General features: G+C 43.8%; 1 protein-coding gene across 2 annotated transcripts in view; it reads right to left on the reverse strand.

The window, feature by feature from the left end:
* Cpsf160 (cleavage and polyadenylation specificity factor subunit 1) overlaps window positions 1-16,543 on the reverse strand; it is an 85,823-nt gene that overhangs the window by 33,726 nt on the left and 35,554 nt on the right. For both annotated transcript variants that reach the window (XM_050191834.3, XM_055061776.2), the window contains exons 8-17: window positions 15,081-15,191; window positions 14,886-14,979; window positions 14,714-14,801; window positions 14,480-14,608; window positions 14,243-14,297; window positions 14,085-14,176; window positions 13,671-13,826; window positions 13,104-13,193; window positions 3,400-3,513; window positions 3,215-3,322 (exon numbers count right to left, since the gene is read on the reverse strand). In XM_050191834.3, coding sequence (XP_050047791.1) covers window positions 3,215-3,322; window positions 3,400-3,513; window positions 13,104-13,193; window positions 13,671-13,826; window positions 14,085-14,176; window positions 14,243-14,297; window positions 14,480-14,608; window positions 14,714-14,801; window positions 14,886-14,979; window positions 15,081-15,191 — 1,037 coding nt within the window. The remainder of the gene's footprint in view (window positions 1-3,214; window positions 3,323-3,399; window positions 3,514-13,103; window positions 13,194-13,670; window positions 13,827-14,084; window positions 14,177-14,242; window positions 14,298-14,479; window positions 14,609-14,713; window positions 14,802-14,885; window positions 14,980-15,080; window positions 15,192-16,543) is intronic.

The raw sequence follows: 16,543 nt of genomic DNA on the forward strand, positions 1-16,543 counted from the left end.
GAGAGACACTGCTTTGAACATTTCCTTCCCCATCGAGTGAAGCAGCTTTCCTCTCGCAACATGTTAGCAGGCACTGGCCCTCCCTTTTCAATGGCATATGTGCAGAATCCTGAACAATTTTGGCTTACTTACTCGTGGAGCTGATCAGAAGCATGTACAACATGAACTCATAGAAGCAAGTTTACAGCAAACAGTACCAGTGACAGCCTAGAACCTTTTACCCAGGACCTTCCAAGCCTCTTATAGAATGCAACAAACTGGCTTTTTCAGAATAAATTGAAATCACACATTAATGTTGAAATCACAGTTCACACAAAACTTAATTTCTCTCTCGATATGTGGTTAAAACTTTGCAACTTGTGAGGAGAGAGTGGCGGCGTAAGCGACCCAAGAGCTCCAAGTGAGGCGAGGCAAGGTGTGGTATACTGTAGTTGCCAGAGAGAAGCAGAAGGCACGAGTGCGGCGACAAGAGGGGAAGGAAGATGCAGGTGGCGTGAGTAGGTGGCGTGTGGTGTGGTATGCAAGAATGGGCAGCATGTGGACAGCCTGGGGGAAAAGTCACGGAGCACAGTAATAAAGGGAATGTTTGTGATGAATATGTTGGCCTTTCATCGTTTGTAACAAATTGAAGACAGAAATTACGGAACTTCCAGAAACACAACCCTTTGCAGGCCAGTGGTACATAGTTGTGTCACTTCTATGCCGGACATCAAGAGGATGTAATAAAATAATGGTACAAACCTGTACCACTTTGAACCCGGCTATCATCGCACTCTTAGTAAACTATATGAGCTGTTCTTGCTCTTTTCTAGCAGCTGCCGCTAACAGCAAGCATTTTCTTCTTGCAGCATATGCTTGCTGCAAAAGTGGAACGACAGTGCATTTTTACCACAAGTTTGACAGTGCACGTCGTAAATGGTGTCATCCACACAATTCTTTGCAAGTGAATATGCCTTGCAGTCTCACCCGCTAGAATATAAATTTCAATGTGTGCCACAAGGTAATTAGTTAATTAGTTGATTTAATTAGTGAATTTTTGTTGATTAACAAATTATGCATTTCAGTTCTTTGTGCAAGTAATGTCTACCTCTTCGAGTACACCGGCTCACGGACTAGAATTGTGCTATCTGCCACAGGTAGTTAAAAAAATTACTTGGAAGTGTTCACTGAAACGTCCTGTATATCCTGTAATTGGCCCTCACTACATAATTTGAGCTTCACTCGTCAGCAGGAACATGCTTGACCCCACTTTTCACACAGATGCATTGCTGCAGCATCTTTCTTGGCGGTGCTAGAGGACAGCGAATGGATCAAAAGAGTTATTGCCTGCCAAGTTTTGGGTCTGCTCTCGGCAGGTTTTTGCACGCAAGCAGTATCTCACCCCAACGAATGGCCGCAGTTACCCGATTCTACAATGCACCTTAAAAAGGAGGGAAATGGGTGGGGACAGTCTGAAACTTGCTTGCACCATTATTACATTCACATACAAAACCAAAACCACTTCTCAGCATTGAAAGCAACGTACCTTCAGGGCCAGCATCATCGCCATTGCCATCACATGATGGTGGCACAAGTTTTCATGCAGGTCAGGATGACTGCATACCACTTTCAACTAAAGCTTATTTAAAAAATTAGCTCCATGCTGAATTAGCTGCAATAGAGCCTCATCATGTTTTCAGCATGTCGAGTCTTGCATACATTGCAGGACAATCTAGCGAAGCGCTTAGACATGGCGTGGTCCACCATCTCATTTGCGACAGTTGCAGAGTCATTCAAGAAATGCAGGATATAAAACGCAGGGGACTGCACGGAGAATGACAAGTTTTGAGCAAGCAATAAAAAGCTATCTGAGAGCAATGATGACAGACAGAATGTAGATAAATTTCCATTCTGTGAAGGTTACTCGGCAAGTTATACCCTAGGCATGCTATACACATACATAAAAGGCAAAAAAAGGTAAATAATAATAATTTTAAAAATTTGAAATATTGGGTGCATCTTGTTTTCTGCTCTGAACCCATGAAACGTGGGTGCACATTAGATTCAGGGGCGTGTTATACCCGTGTCACACGGGCGTTTGGAAGGCCTTCCAACCGATAGTCAGCTGACTCAAAGGTCAAGTTCGAGCTGCTACACAGGCGGTTTCGAAGGCCGCCAAGTCAATAGTCTATCGAGTCAATGGAGCACCCTACAACTCTATCAAAATCTCGATAGCCTTTGAGCAACGGAAGCGGAAACAGTGCGAACATGCCCTCTCATTCACAGTGTGCTCGTACTCACTGTTAGAAAGAACAAATCAAACCAATATGCTCTAAAAATACTATTATGAGTGTTATTAATTATTCAATCAAGTATTTTTGCCACTTTATATGTGCGAACTGCACATACTCTCAACAACAGTGACGTGCTTGTGTTCATTCCTTCCTCCATGTTGTCTAGTACACTCCCCCTTTACTTCATGTGTTGCCGGCTGCCGTCATACCGCTGCCATAGCGCTTTTAAGTGGTCTTAATGTTGTTTTACTTTTCGTGACATGAAAAGGAAAACAATGATCTGCAGCACCACACAATTTTGCAAGAAACGACTGAACCACTCAACGGCCCTTCAAAAGTGCCGTGTAGCAGCGCGACAGCTCCTTTGAGTCGATAGAGTTGTGGCGTTTCGAAGGCCGTCGACTGGAAGGCCTTCCAAATGTGCCCGTGTGGCACAGGTATTAGAAATGGTTAAACACTACTAAATAATAACAGTGCTTGGATCATTTTTTTGCTTTTCTTAAATTGGAGCCAATAGATAATTTGATAAATTGCAATGTTTACACTGGAGGCCTGTGTAATTTAATTTTATGATGTCAAAATAAGTAATATTAATAAATAAAATTAATTCTAGGGTTTTACGTACCAAAACTATGATCCAATTATGAGGCATGCCATAGTGGAGGACTCTAGATTAACTTTGACCACCTCGAATTCTTTAATGTGCACCCAATAAGTGGCACAGAAGCATTTTGCATTCTGCTCCTATTGGAATGCGGCCATTGAGGCCAAAATAGAATGCGTCACCTCATGCTTGGAAGCACAACCCCATAGCCACTGGAATACCACGGTGGGTGACTATAATGTAACTGACGAGAGTTCATGCTAGAAGACAGCAGTGTAAGACAGCACAGTTTTTTACTCCAGCGAAAGATGACTTGTATGCACTAAAAGCTATTTACCTGTAGTACATAGCGCCCATCACCAAGATTGCCTGCAAATACAGTAGGGTTTTGCGTGCTGAAGCCACTATGGTCAAGCTCATTTATCTCCTGGTCAGTCTGAAGAATCTGCACATGACAAAAGCTCATTAATATTTGGATTGTACACAAACTGTCATCTGAAAGAGCTGATGGTCAGGTCATACCATACTGCTGTCTGCCCTGCTGAGGATCAAAAAGGCATGTGTGTTGGCCAAAGGCTGCTCTGCAGCCTTGTCTTCTGAGGCAGGGTCATCTGACACTTCTTTTTTTTCTTGTAGCTGTTTCATGGTGCAACAAACAGAAAATGTATATTAAATGAGCAACTGCACAGGCTTTTATACAACACACACACACACACATTTCAATGCTCAAACAACAAATGCAAGTCAAACCATGATAAGATAACATTCACAATATCAATATATTCCTATGCGAGCTTGGCTCATAGCCGACACTTTTGAGGACAAGCGCTATTGCATACACCCTGTTTGATGTTCGTCTTCCCTATGCAACTACCGCATCTCCATGTTTTGTCTCACCACATAACATATGCGTAACTTTGAACCTGTCAAATTTTAAATTCTTAAAAGCCATGTGGCCACAACAAGGCAGGGGGGGGGGGGGGGGGGCGTAAAGAGGCAATAGCAAGCATTTTTCTTTCATAAGTTTACTCTGAGCACACAACTTATGAGGGATACATTGTGAGGATGCTTGACTCTCTCGTGTCCCCTGATAATGTTTTCCCTGCATGACTCTCCTGTCCCTTGGAATCCAGTTTCCTCATGTAATGTGCAGTGACAGTAGTCGGTAGTCGCCCAGTACTAGGAGAGATGGTGCGAGTGTTCTGCTGCTAACGACACCTGATGGCGGGGACACTTGGGCACCTCAGTCTCTTTGGCTGTGGGAACTCGGCACGCACACTCAGTCATAAAACTTTGTTATCGGTACTGGGAGTGATGGGTTCTGCGACCCCACCAGATGGCCCTCAGTTGGTGCTGAATGCGACTTCCTGGGCTCATGCTGTGACTTGGACTTGTACTCCCCAGAGCAGAGCTGGAAACCAGAGTCTGCCACTTTTGTGAGCTTACAAGCTTCTGGAGATCTTTGGATGGTGGGTCTGCGGGGCAGTCCGAAAAGAAGTGTTCCACTGTGGCTCTCAGGCCTTATGCACCTTGTGGCTCTCAGAACTTATGCACCTTGTTAATGCTGATTTAGCTTTAGACACAGTACACAAGCAGCAGCAAAGTTGGAACAGCGGAGACTGCAACACAGTGTCTCATATATCCCAGCGGGTTTTTTTTTCCAAGCAACTTTGCTATTGCAGATTTCACCTGCTTCAGAAACTTGTCTGTAAACTCACTCAAAGCAAGTACCCCTCTGGCATTCTTCACCATCAAGGGACTCCCAAAGCAGGGTTTGGAGATTGAATAGTGAAACGTTTTCAGAAACAGGATTTAAAAAAAAAAAGGAAAAACAAACTTGACGCAATATTTGTAAAATTTAACAAGTCGAAATTCATAAACTGCAGAAAATTTGGGAGAGTTGGCAGGTATGCATATGTGCTACGAAGGACCTGGTTTGTGGTTATGCAGCTAAAAGAGAGGGCTCCTCTGCATAAGTTGCCTGATGGCATTGTGGGTTAGCTTTGGTATGCTAATTACCAGCTTTCTTTTTTTGGCTTTGGGATATTGGCATATGTGGGCTGACTATACACTCAGTGATCTTCATGGGACTATCGTGTGAAAGTACACATGCAGGGCTGCATATTAAGGCACCAGCACCAGTGAACACAATCGCTTATATGCCCTTTAGTTTGTGGGACTACATTTATGAACGACTCACGCTTCAATGTCCAGCATGGGAAAACATTAGCTTGGGTAGTAATGCTAAATGGCAAGTCAGAACATCTAATCCTTATTACAGCCACTGCCAAAGAACTAATAATTTCAGTAGTCAACACTACTGTACACAAAGAGCAACAGAGTGTTTGAAGTATAGTAAAAAATGCTTGTGTTAGTGTCAGTGGCCGACGCAACATTAATGCTATCATAGATTACGCATCTTGTTGTAAACTCATTATCATCATCAGCCTGTTTTACGTCCACTGCAGGACAAAAGCCTCTCTCCGATCTCCAATTACCTCTGTCCTGCGCCAACCGATTCGAACTAGCGTCCATGAATTTCCTAATTTCATCACTCCACCTAGTCTTCTGCCGTCCTCGACTGCGTTTCCCTTCTCTTGGTACCCATTCTGCAATCTTAATGGTTCACCGGTTATCTAACCTACACATTACATGACTTGCCCAGCTCCATTTCTTTCTCTTAAAGTCAATTAGAATATCTGCTATGCCCGTTTGCTCTCTGATCCGCACCACTATCTTCCTGTCTCATAAAGTTATGCCTATCATTCTTCATTCCATCGCTCTTTGCACAATCCTTAGCTTGTTTTCGAGCTTCTTTGTCAGACTCCAAGTTTCTGTCTCGCATGTTAGCAGCGGTAGAATTCACTGATTGCACATCTTTCTTTTTAGTGATAATGGTAAGCTTTCAGTAAGGATCTGAGTATGTGTGCTGTATGCGCTCCAACCCAATTTTATTCTTCTGTAAATTTCCTTCTCATGAGCAGGGCCCCCTGTGAGTAATTGACCAAGGTAAATGTATTCCTTCGCAAACTCTAGAGGCTGACTGGCAATCCTGAACTCTTGTTCCCTTGCCAGGGTATTCATCTTTGTTTTCTACATATTAATCTTGAACCCCGCTCTTACACTCTCTGTTAAGGTCCTCAATCATTTGTTGTAACTCACCCCCAGTGTTGCTGAACAGGACAATGTCATCTGCAAACCGAAGGTTGCCGAGATATTTGCGATTGATCCTTACTCCTAAGCTGTCCCAATTTAGTAGCTTGAATACTTCTTCCAAGCACGCAGTGAATAGCATAGGAGAGATTGTGTCTCCTTGTTTAACTCCTTTCTTTATAGGTATCTTCCTACTTTTCTTGTGGAGAATTAGCGTAGCTGTGGAATATTTGTAGATATTTACCAAGATATTTATGTAAGCCTCCTGTACTCCTTGATTACATAATGCCTCTATGACTGCTGGTACAGTCGAACCCACTTATAACAATATTCAAATGCCACGACAATTCCATTGTTATAACCGATAATTGTTAAAACCGGGTTGCATGAAAAAAAATCAAAATAGGGCAATCGCAGAGCTGATCTTAGCAAACTAAAATGGCGGGGAGGCCAGTGCCCCACTATATCCCCACCACCTTCCTCCACCCAGCTGCTGATTGTGCTAACTCGTTAATTGCTTCCTGAGTGCTCCGATCACGTGTAACAAGCTGCGGCAGTCGGCGTTAAAGGATGGCACTGCTATAACTGCAACGAGGGGTCACGGGTGGCAAGCAATATGCGAGCATCGCCGAGGCAGTGCTTTGGTAGGCCCAAAAGGGGCCTTTTAAAAAATGCGAGGAGGTTGCCATGGCAGCCTTTTAGCATGAGAGGTTCAGAAGAAATGCTGAGGTGAGATTGCCACAAGCGTCTCGCCACGTACGTCGCACTACATTGCACGAGAAAACCCTATGTCCGTCAGCCTTGCAGACATCCTTCTCCAAGGTATCCAGGTGCTCCACGTAGTGCAGCGGAAGGTTCCTCGCGAAAAAGAAGCCCCCGAGGGATTGAGTCAACTGCCGGGCCTCCTGTGAGGACAACGTTGAGGCAGCCTGCCCTACCATGTCATTGATGCCGTCGCCGCTGCCACTATCCAATGCAAGCACGTTTGTGATGATCGTCTCATCAGTTAGAAGCACTTAGTACGTACTTAGTTTTCAAATCTACAGCCGTGTGCTTTTTTTTCACCGGCAACGTCGTGCATGGCCGATTATCAGCGGACGGGTCAGTCATTTTCTGTTTCGGTGGCGAGTCAAAAGGAGCTGAGAAACCACATGGCCAGGACGATTTCGACGCAACCAACAAAGACGAACATGGCCGATTAGGCTGTTTGCAGAACTGCGCTGAATAAGGAGCCAGCGAGCGAGATGCGAGATGCGCAATTGGCGCTTGTCCATTTGTGTTTTGGAGGGTGGCGCGGCGTAGAGATATGGGCATAGCCCATTCGTGTTCGGAGGGGTGGAAGGGCGACGGGAGAGAGGCGCGCAGAGAAGGCTGGAAAATGAATGCGCAGCGGCCGTACGAGCAGTGGGCCATCGTGCAGCGGCTCAAATTTCTCGTTTTCTTTTTTTCTTTTCAAGGATTTTGCATTTCACTACCTTTCGGCTCGAACACCGAGGAGCCAGACTTCATCGTTTTAACCGATAATGCGACATGGGGGCATCGTAGTAAACAGGTTATTTCACCATGTAAAACATACAAAAGTTGACGGTGCAGCAGCTTCTCATTGTTATAACCAATATATTGTTAAAACTGGTATCATTATAAGTGGGTTCGACTGTATCTCGAATACATCTTAGCATGCATCATAGGTGCAGCAGCGCAGCTTTCTTCAAAAGGACGAAGAAATGCATTGTTTTTCAGTAATATAAACCATGGTAAGTAAAGCGACACAATTGAGCTACTGTAGCATGAGAAGTGCATTGGACCAACAGTGTTGTCTTAACAGACTTTCACGGCTGGGCTACTTTCCAAGTTCTGGTGACTAACATCGACATGCAGCACCATCTAGTGTCCAAAACTGTACTTATAAGTTGACTGATAGAGTACCTGTAAGTGGTTCAAACTGCAAGGCGTATTTCCTTATGACTATACTCGCCGTCAGAAACATGTAGTGGCACAAATTCCAGTGACGACAACACTTGTCAGGAGTACAGAAGAGGTTAAAAGGGGATTCATGCATAGCTGTAATCAAATAAAGGTGCAAATTTATATTACACCTGTTGTTTTTCTGAAATATAGTTAGAAGTCCGTGCCCGTGCTGTTCTAAAATGTCTCTACTGTGTCTCTGCTTGCTTTCATGCTACTGTGCCTATACAGTAAAAGCTTAATTCAACACCCATATATTTGGAAATTTGGACCAATATTTTGGTCCCACAAAAAGTGCATGTTAGTCTATGTGACCAAACGTTCGTTAATTAGGCAAAATTTGTATGCGCACCGGATAATTAGGACAAATGCTGATAACTGCCGCTGCAAGAAAGTGAAGTAAAGGCAGCACTAGCATCATTTGAGTGCAACCAAAATGTGTTGCATTATGCATGGTGATCGTCATCAGTTTGTGTGGTGACACCAGCGTCACTGAGTCTCCTTTAGAGCGCAGCTCTTAAGCGAGGGTTGGCATCGTCCCTCGGTGTCCTCGTAACCAAGCAAACGAGCACAGCGAAGGATCAATGAGTGAACGCGGAGCGCGGATGAAAGACAGTGATAGCTAAGAGAGTGCAAAAGGGAAAGCAGAGGAAGAGGGTGTGGCATAACCATGAGGAGGAAGGCGGAGAAGGAGGATATGGTGAAAGCATCAGAAGAAAAGCGTAGTGCTGCACAAGACAGGCTTTGCGGCGACAATGGCCATGAGATAATGCCAGAGTAGCACGTGTCGTCTGTTGATAGATGACGCCACCGATAACATATAAACAAATCGCTGCATGAGCGGAGGTCCATTTGCTGCAGCTGCTCTGAATCATGCCCACACTGTCCCCCTCAGGTTGCCTCTCGCGATCCCCCAATTACCAAAGCAGTTGCGCCACACTTCCCTCTGTTTGCAACGTGCCACACGAGACAGTTGTCCGTACTAGCCAATATACCATGAATTGAAAACACGTATATAGCTGTGCTCAAATTTTCCATCAGGGAGTACAGTCGAAACCCACAATAATGAAATCCTGCGACTACAAAATTCTTGCGACGAAATATTTTCCTGTCCCCAGCGAAAACACACACGATTCAATACATTTCGTACCTCTCAACAATGAAATGTTGTTGTACTACAATCCCGCATCAACAAAATTTGACGGAATGTAACACCGCATGTTACCTACACGCGCAAGGCTAGCAGGCTCCAAAATGTGCTCAAATGTGATTGCTTTGCACTAAAATTGCGTAAAATATCACCACATTACACTTGCATGGGCGCCGCCATTTTTGTTTACAAGAACAACCAAGCACCCGAAGCAATCGCGTCGGAAACACGTCATGGCCACGCCATCTTGTTTGTTGATCGCCCATTTGAAGTGGCAGCATGTTGCGACTGGCATGTGACGACTGTTTTTCCACACCTAGTGCAGTGCGTAATATGTGCCTCGGCAAGAAAAATGTAGCAAAAACAAGGAAATCCATGTCCCACCGACGTGGAATTGTTTATGGTGCTTGAGATGGTGGTCACAGGATGGAGTGCCACGCATCGGGCCGTGATCGAGCTATCGTCTGGGAATATTATTATTATTTATTTATTTATTTTATTTAATAATACTGTCAGCCCATGAAGGGCCATTACAGGAGTGGAAAATACAAACACATACAAGGATACAGTATGACAACAAAAGGAAGTAAATGAACAACTGCAGACATTTCAGCAGGGACGCGAATCAGTTTAGATTCCATGCACCTTACAAACTTCCCCCAGAAAGTAAGAAACAATATGAACAGATACACCTTTGGCAAAGTTATGATTACATATTAGTTAGCGGCAAAAAGAATAACGTGTACACTTTGCAAAAATTCCTCAACGCATGAGGCCGACATGACAGAATCGGGGAGCGCATTCCATTCCGTAATACCTCTCGGGACAAAGCTGTACTTAAAACAGTCATTTCTGACTTGACGGGGTGTGATGTACTGGCTATGACGATGTCTCGATATTTCATTTGTCGAGATTTTGAAGAAGTTGTGTTTGTCGACAAGCAAGTGACCATTAACGATAAGGTAAATTAGTTTCAGTCGCTCATACCTGACGCAATACGCATTCCTTGCATCAAGAATGCTGGTTTTGGTGGCACCCGACAGACATCGCATGCAGATTCGGCACCAGACGTAGATTTGCGCCAAGGGGCCATAATCGCGATTGTTTGCCTTTAGGTACACGAGATACAAACACTTCTGCATTCGGCATCGGATGCGTCGGCGCCTACGGGTGACAGCGTTCTCTGCCAAAATGCTGCTGCATGCGATGTCGCTCTGCATCCGGTGCCAAGCTACACAAAATCTCGCAAAAGTGATCCAATCTCCAAAATCATTTGACCAAGAATACTGCTCCACGGCAGTGCTGCCACTGCTGACCGATGCATGTGGCACACTTTGTACTGTCGGCAATGAGGTTCTATGTCCTCACAAGCTGCCAAAGTAGGCTAACGGAATTTTGACAGTAATGTTTCGTTCTGCGACACATTACCTATCTGTGCTATCTCATTTTGCAACAATGAAATTCTTGCGAAAGCATGTTTTTTCCCGTTCCCCACCGATTTCGTTATTGCAAGGTTCAACTGCATTGTAATTGTCTGTGAATTTTTTTTTCTTTCTTTTTGAAGTGCAACTCTTAGGCGCCCGCCATTCCAGTGGTAAGCGTCGGCGTAACTGAGCGAACATAAAGCACAGCGAGGGATGAAAGACACGAAGAGGAAAGCAGAAGAGGAGGGTATGGCGAAAGTATGAGAAGAAAACCGTTTTGCAGCAATGATGCCTACTAGACGGCGCCAGAGCAGCGCACATCGTTTGGGAAGTCTGTCTGCAGCAGCTGCTGTGAATCGTGCACACGTGTCACTCATGCACTGCCTCTCACGATCTCTAGATAGGCGAGGCAGTCACGCTGCACTTTGCTCCATTTGCAATGAGCCGCGTGAGACAGATTGTCCGCGCCAGCCGAAATGAAAACACGTTCAGAGCTGCGCTCAAATTTTGCATTAGGGAGTATCATAATCATTGATGATTTTTTTTTCTTTTCTTGTTCTCTTCGCTCGCCTGTGCCTTTTTCCCTGTTGTCGTTGTAGCATCCAATTGTCTATTTTCGTCGAGTTTTCGTTTTTCATTGTTGCCATGTTGTGCATGCCGTGCCACCGTTCACCACACTAATGGCAATTTAACAAAGCAACAGAAGTATGTGGCCAAGGACTTGGAAACTAAAGTTGAAATCTTCAAAGCATTGAAGAATGGTGCATCACAACAAGACATCATGAAAAAGTACAACGTGAAGAGAAGCACTTTGGACACATTTGTGAAAAACTAACTACACATCCTGCATGCCTTTGAAGGTGAAAAGTTTCATGCTTCAAGAAAGCGCCTGCGAACCACAGCTCCTCCTCAGCTGGAAGCAGCTCTGTTTTAGTGGGTGACCGACTGTCATAATGCGCACCTGCCTTTGCATATACTTCTGATAATGGCACAAGCAGAGAAGTATGCAACTATGATGAACAGTGACTCTGAAGGTTGGTTTGTGAAGTTCCGAGAGAGGCATAAACGCACCTTCAGAAGTGTGCGCGGAAAAAAGGGCAGTGTTGATGGAAATTTGATCACCAAGTGGAGAAATGTGCAGCTGCTTCAGCACGTTGCTGCATATCACCCAAATTATGTGTTTGGAGATGGTACTCTTTTTCAAGGCTCTTCCAGACAAGAGGGTCACCTTGAAAGGAGACCCCTGCGGTGGCAAAATGTGCAAGCAAAAAATAACTGTGCTTCTTGCCACCAATATGACTGGGACAGAGCGGTCGTTGACCCTTGTAGTCATTGGGAAAGCTCAAAACCCACGCTGTTTCAAAAATTCCAAAATCCTTCCTGTTGAATACCAGGTAAACAGGAAGGCTTGGATGACCTCATATTTTTCGAGGCTGGCTACAACAGTTGGACCGACAGTTCTCTTCCAAGGGGCGCAAAGTAATAATGGCCGTCAAAAACAGCAGTGCACCTAACTCCATGGTCGAACTGAAAAGCATCAAAGTTTTTTCGTTTTTGTTTTCTGCCTCCTAATACTACTTCTGCTCTTCAACTCATGGATCAGGGTACCATTTAGTATGTGAAATCTAAATACCTAAGGCAACTGCTAGAGTAGATGCTTTTTTGCTCCGAAGTTTGGAAGCAACACGAAGTGGACCTTAGCGCAGTGCAAATCATCGCTCAGGTGTGAAAGAACATGCCTCCACATGTTATCCCCAACTGTTTTCGGCACAGCGGTTTTATTAGGTCTGAGCCAAAGGATGCAGCAGTAGCTGAAGAGGTGCTGGCAGAGTCCAGCAACGATGAGTGCCTGAGCTTTGATGCTGTTTTGCCAATTGATGTGACACTTGCCAACAATATCGCTATTAATTATAGTGTCGCCACAGCCAGCCAGCTAACCAATAAAGTAATCGTAAATAATGTTACGCACTCCCAGGACTACCACAATTCCATTGAGGACAGGCCATGCGAGAAGGAGCAGCCACGACCTCATCGCACCTCAAGAGAAGCCACAGAGGCACTTTAATCTTGAGAAGACATCTGCTTTGGCACTTCCGACAGCTTGCGTGCTGTTGACCACTTAGAAGGAATCAGAAAAATGATCATGTCAGCTGGGATCTGCACAAAAAGGCAGACGTTCATAATGCGGTACTTCAGCAAATAAAGGTATGCTTCTCCAGCTTGATTTTCATGCCATTTCTGTTTATTTGCTAATTCAGCATTCAGATATACGGACATTTTTTTTGTCCCGTGAGATCCAAATTAACGTGCTTTTGCTATACTGTACCGTACTGTACTGTACTTACGAAACGAACCAATTAGTCCAAATCAGTTTTCTGTTGCGACTGCTTTACACACTAATACTGCCACAAAGCTGGCTGCTGCTACTGGGTTCTAACATGCTTAATCAAATTTAAGAACAATTCCAACATAAACTTCATATGTAATAAACATAAGGCATAAGAAAATGATATTTATATAAAATTGTTAAATACCTTTTTCTCCACAGGAGGGCCCATGACAGTCCACATATGCACGCAGCCTGGCAGCTCAAAAGTTGTCACCACTTGGGGCCGAACTGAGCGCTGTGGAGAGAGAAATTGCTTTACGTCATTTCCAACTGAACTTTAATGAAGAGTACTACTATCTACAAACGTGCAAAAAGCAACATTTTGGTTCAAATTAAATTAAAACTCAATACTAGTGCTCAACAATTACAAGAAAGTGAATGTCATACACTGAACATACAATATACCAAATTTCACATTTAACCGAAGAAAAAAATTAGAGCAGCTGACATCCCACAAAATCCTTGCATGCTTCATTTGAGACTATTTATATCACAAAAGCAGTGAAACTAAGGACATACAGTGGACATGAAACAGAATTAAAGATGGCTTCAGTTTGAGCAAACAGAAATCATCGTGTGCATCACCTCACATGGCAATGATGCACAGCTGTTGCTAAAATTAACTGTTCCAAAATAATGCACCGTACTTATATGCATCATAATTGTTGCAACTGCACCAAGAAGAAAGCAACAAAAGGGCTTTTTGCATTACCTGTAATACACAAAGGGCTCCATTTTTTCCATAACCAGCAGTAGTGACTAGCTCCAGATCTGGATCCGTGTTCTGAGCAAACTCTTCAGAGAGAAAGGCCGGTTCACCCATACATATTTTTCCACATGGTCCAATATTGATCAAACTGTCACACACCTGCCAGGGCAGGTTAATCAAGACAGAAATCATGGATAAGGTCACTCGTAAACTCCACTACACAAAATATTACAACAGGGCTACAATAATAACTCCAGTGTAGGCTAATGCTTATCACCTTATGAAGCTCTAGGTGTTAATGGTGCCCGATATGATGATACTTGTTTTGCAGTTTTCTTTTAGTAAAACAAAGAACATAGCCACAACTGAAGTACTCGTAGCATGCTACCATGCGTAAAAGAGAGAACAAGTACATACCTCGAAAGTGTATGATGTCAGTTGCTTTGTTGCCATCGTTTCACTTCCATACACTTCCAATTCATCCGGATCAATAAGTGCAACATCAGAAGCTAATCAAGCAAGAGCCAGAATTAGTATTTGCTGCAAATTTCTGAGTAACTACAAATTGAGCCTACCCATCCAGTCCCCAATGGCATCCATTCTTTTCTTTTTTGAAGGAGGGTCATTGACCTAATGCAAATTAAACAAGCAAATAAATTCAAAGTGTGAACATAAAACAAATATGTGGCTTTTTATCCTCATTCTGCGTATTCAAGCAATCGTAATTTCAATATTTGTGCTTATTCACTCATACCTATAAAGCATTATATAAAACTATCAATCATAAATGTTAAGTCAGGAGGAGGCCTTACGTCGCCCTCAGTTTTTTCATCTCGTTTTGCAATGTCGTCCACTTCAGCAGCCTTCTCAGTGTAATGGAGTAGTAAGGAGTTCCCAAGTCGCGAACCAAGAAAAAGATAGCCATCTTCACAAAGGGTCATCTATGTTGAAGAAAACACATTTCGATTTTACAGTTTTCTACAATACGCAAGGATAAAAATACATGTGCAAAGTAGGTATCAAGCAAGAAGAAGTTCAAAACTCACACTTGTTGTGAGCACACTGGCAGCCGCCTTGTCAAAGTAGAAGTTCCTGACACTCCTCATGCCATCATTGAATAGTGTTAGCACATAACTATTAAGAAAACACAGAAGGAGGATCAGGTATAAAGTGTGCACAATAAAGTTACGCAAAAAGAGGCAAATCAAGGAATCTTACAGTTCACCTCCTTTAAGTGAGAGTACAAGCCGGTCATAGCTCAGAAAACATGCCTGAGCACAGTCCAAAGAAATCTTCAATCCCTCTTGAGGCTCTGTTCATGATATAGAAAAAAAAAAAGAGTATAATGTACCTCCCAAACATTCCCCCCAACAAATCTGGTCAATGCATCCCTCTCTCAATTGCACAACTTACTCAGTGGAAATGAAGTACTGAAGTCTGTGAAAGAATTGAGTGAAACACCATAAGGTGGTACACTCTGGTTTAGGTAGAGCAAGGAGTCAACAGCCATGATCAACACGCCACCTGAAAACACCCCGAAGATCAGAAGTCACAATAAAGCAAATTTGGTTAAAACTTAGAGAATACATTTCTTTTGCTACCAACAAAAGACAAACAAAGGAGACAAGGAAAGGACACACATGCCTTCTAGCAACTGTTTGCCTGCCACTTCGCTGTGCTGTTTTATAGTAAATTCAGAATAAGATTTTTAAATTGGTGACATTTGGCCCTTTCAATCTTTGCTCAATTTAAAGCAAATAAGTGGCAGCATATCTTAAAATGAAATTGAATCATTTTTCCCTCTCCAGCATAATTTTCTAAAGATGTTCGCCAGGCCCAACTAGTTTGACAGTCAAGATATGAAGACCAACTCAGTGCATGATGCAATGCACTACAGAACTACTTGATGGCATCAGCCCAATCCCATCAGAAACAGTTGGCCACATGAGTGCTCCCAGAGTACTGACTAGAATCAGCACTGCGGAAAATGGAGTTCAGCGGAACGTCAATGCATTTTGCAACAAATTTTGAGGACATATTTCTTGTAAGTGGTTCTGATCACCGAATTTCCATTAAATGGATATTACTGGATTAAATAGATATTCGAATATTGCATTACCGAACGGCTTCAATTTTGCAATTGGGACATAATCTCTAAAGTGATTAATTACAAAATTAATTATTATGTAGTAGTGCTTCTACCTGTCACATCCAAAAGAGTACCAGAGAATAAGGAAGGCAAACACAGTCTTGTACAAAGACCATGTGCTAGCCTGCGACGAAGGCACCCCAGGTCGCTTGCCGCCGACGCTTCCCTAATGTGGCCACAGTCACTTTCAATTGCGACCTCCAGATATTGGTGACCCGGACATGGACCACCATGAAAACCGCACCCTTGGCTCCCAATGAAGACAACTTGTGGATGGCGCAGCCACCTCTTCTGTGTTTCTACGGCAGCAACCAGCGGTCTGATTCCTCCCGCTGGAGGCCCACTTCTTCCTTCGCCGGGTCAGCTCACAGCGAGAGAAGTACCACCCGGCTGATGAATTCTACCAATCAGTCTGCAAAAAGAACTGCTAGGACCTCGCAACTGACCATACGATGAGCTTGAAACCTTCATCGTCACTAGCTACAGACAGCCCATAAAACCAGCAGCCACGCCACTGCCCACAACACTGAACTCACAGGTATGTTCTACCTCGCATAGGCCTATAACCTCTGTGCTTCAAACACCATGGACCATCCCCAACTATTGCAGCTGCACTGCCTCTTCAGTCCTGTTTCCATCTCGTATGCAGTTCCATTCACCACTTCCGCAGTTCAAGTATGGTGACATAGAAGGCTGGTTTGTCACATGTGAGACAGTTCTAGCTCAG

This window comes from Dermacentor andersoni, chromosome 1 (assembly GCF_023375885.2).
Source record: "Dermacentor andersoni chromosome 1, qqDerAnde1_hic_scaffold, whole genome shotgun sequence".
Classification (NCBI taxonomy): domain Eukaryota; kingdom Metazoa; phylum Arthropoda; class Arachnida; order Ixodida; family Ixodidae; genus Dermacentor; species Dermacentor andersoni.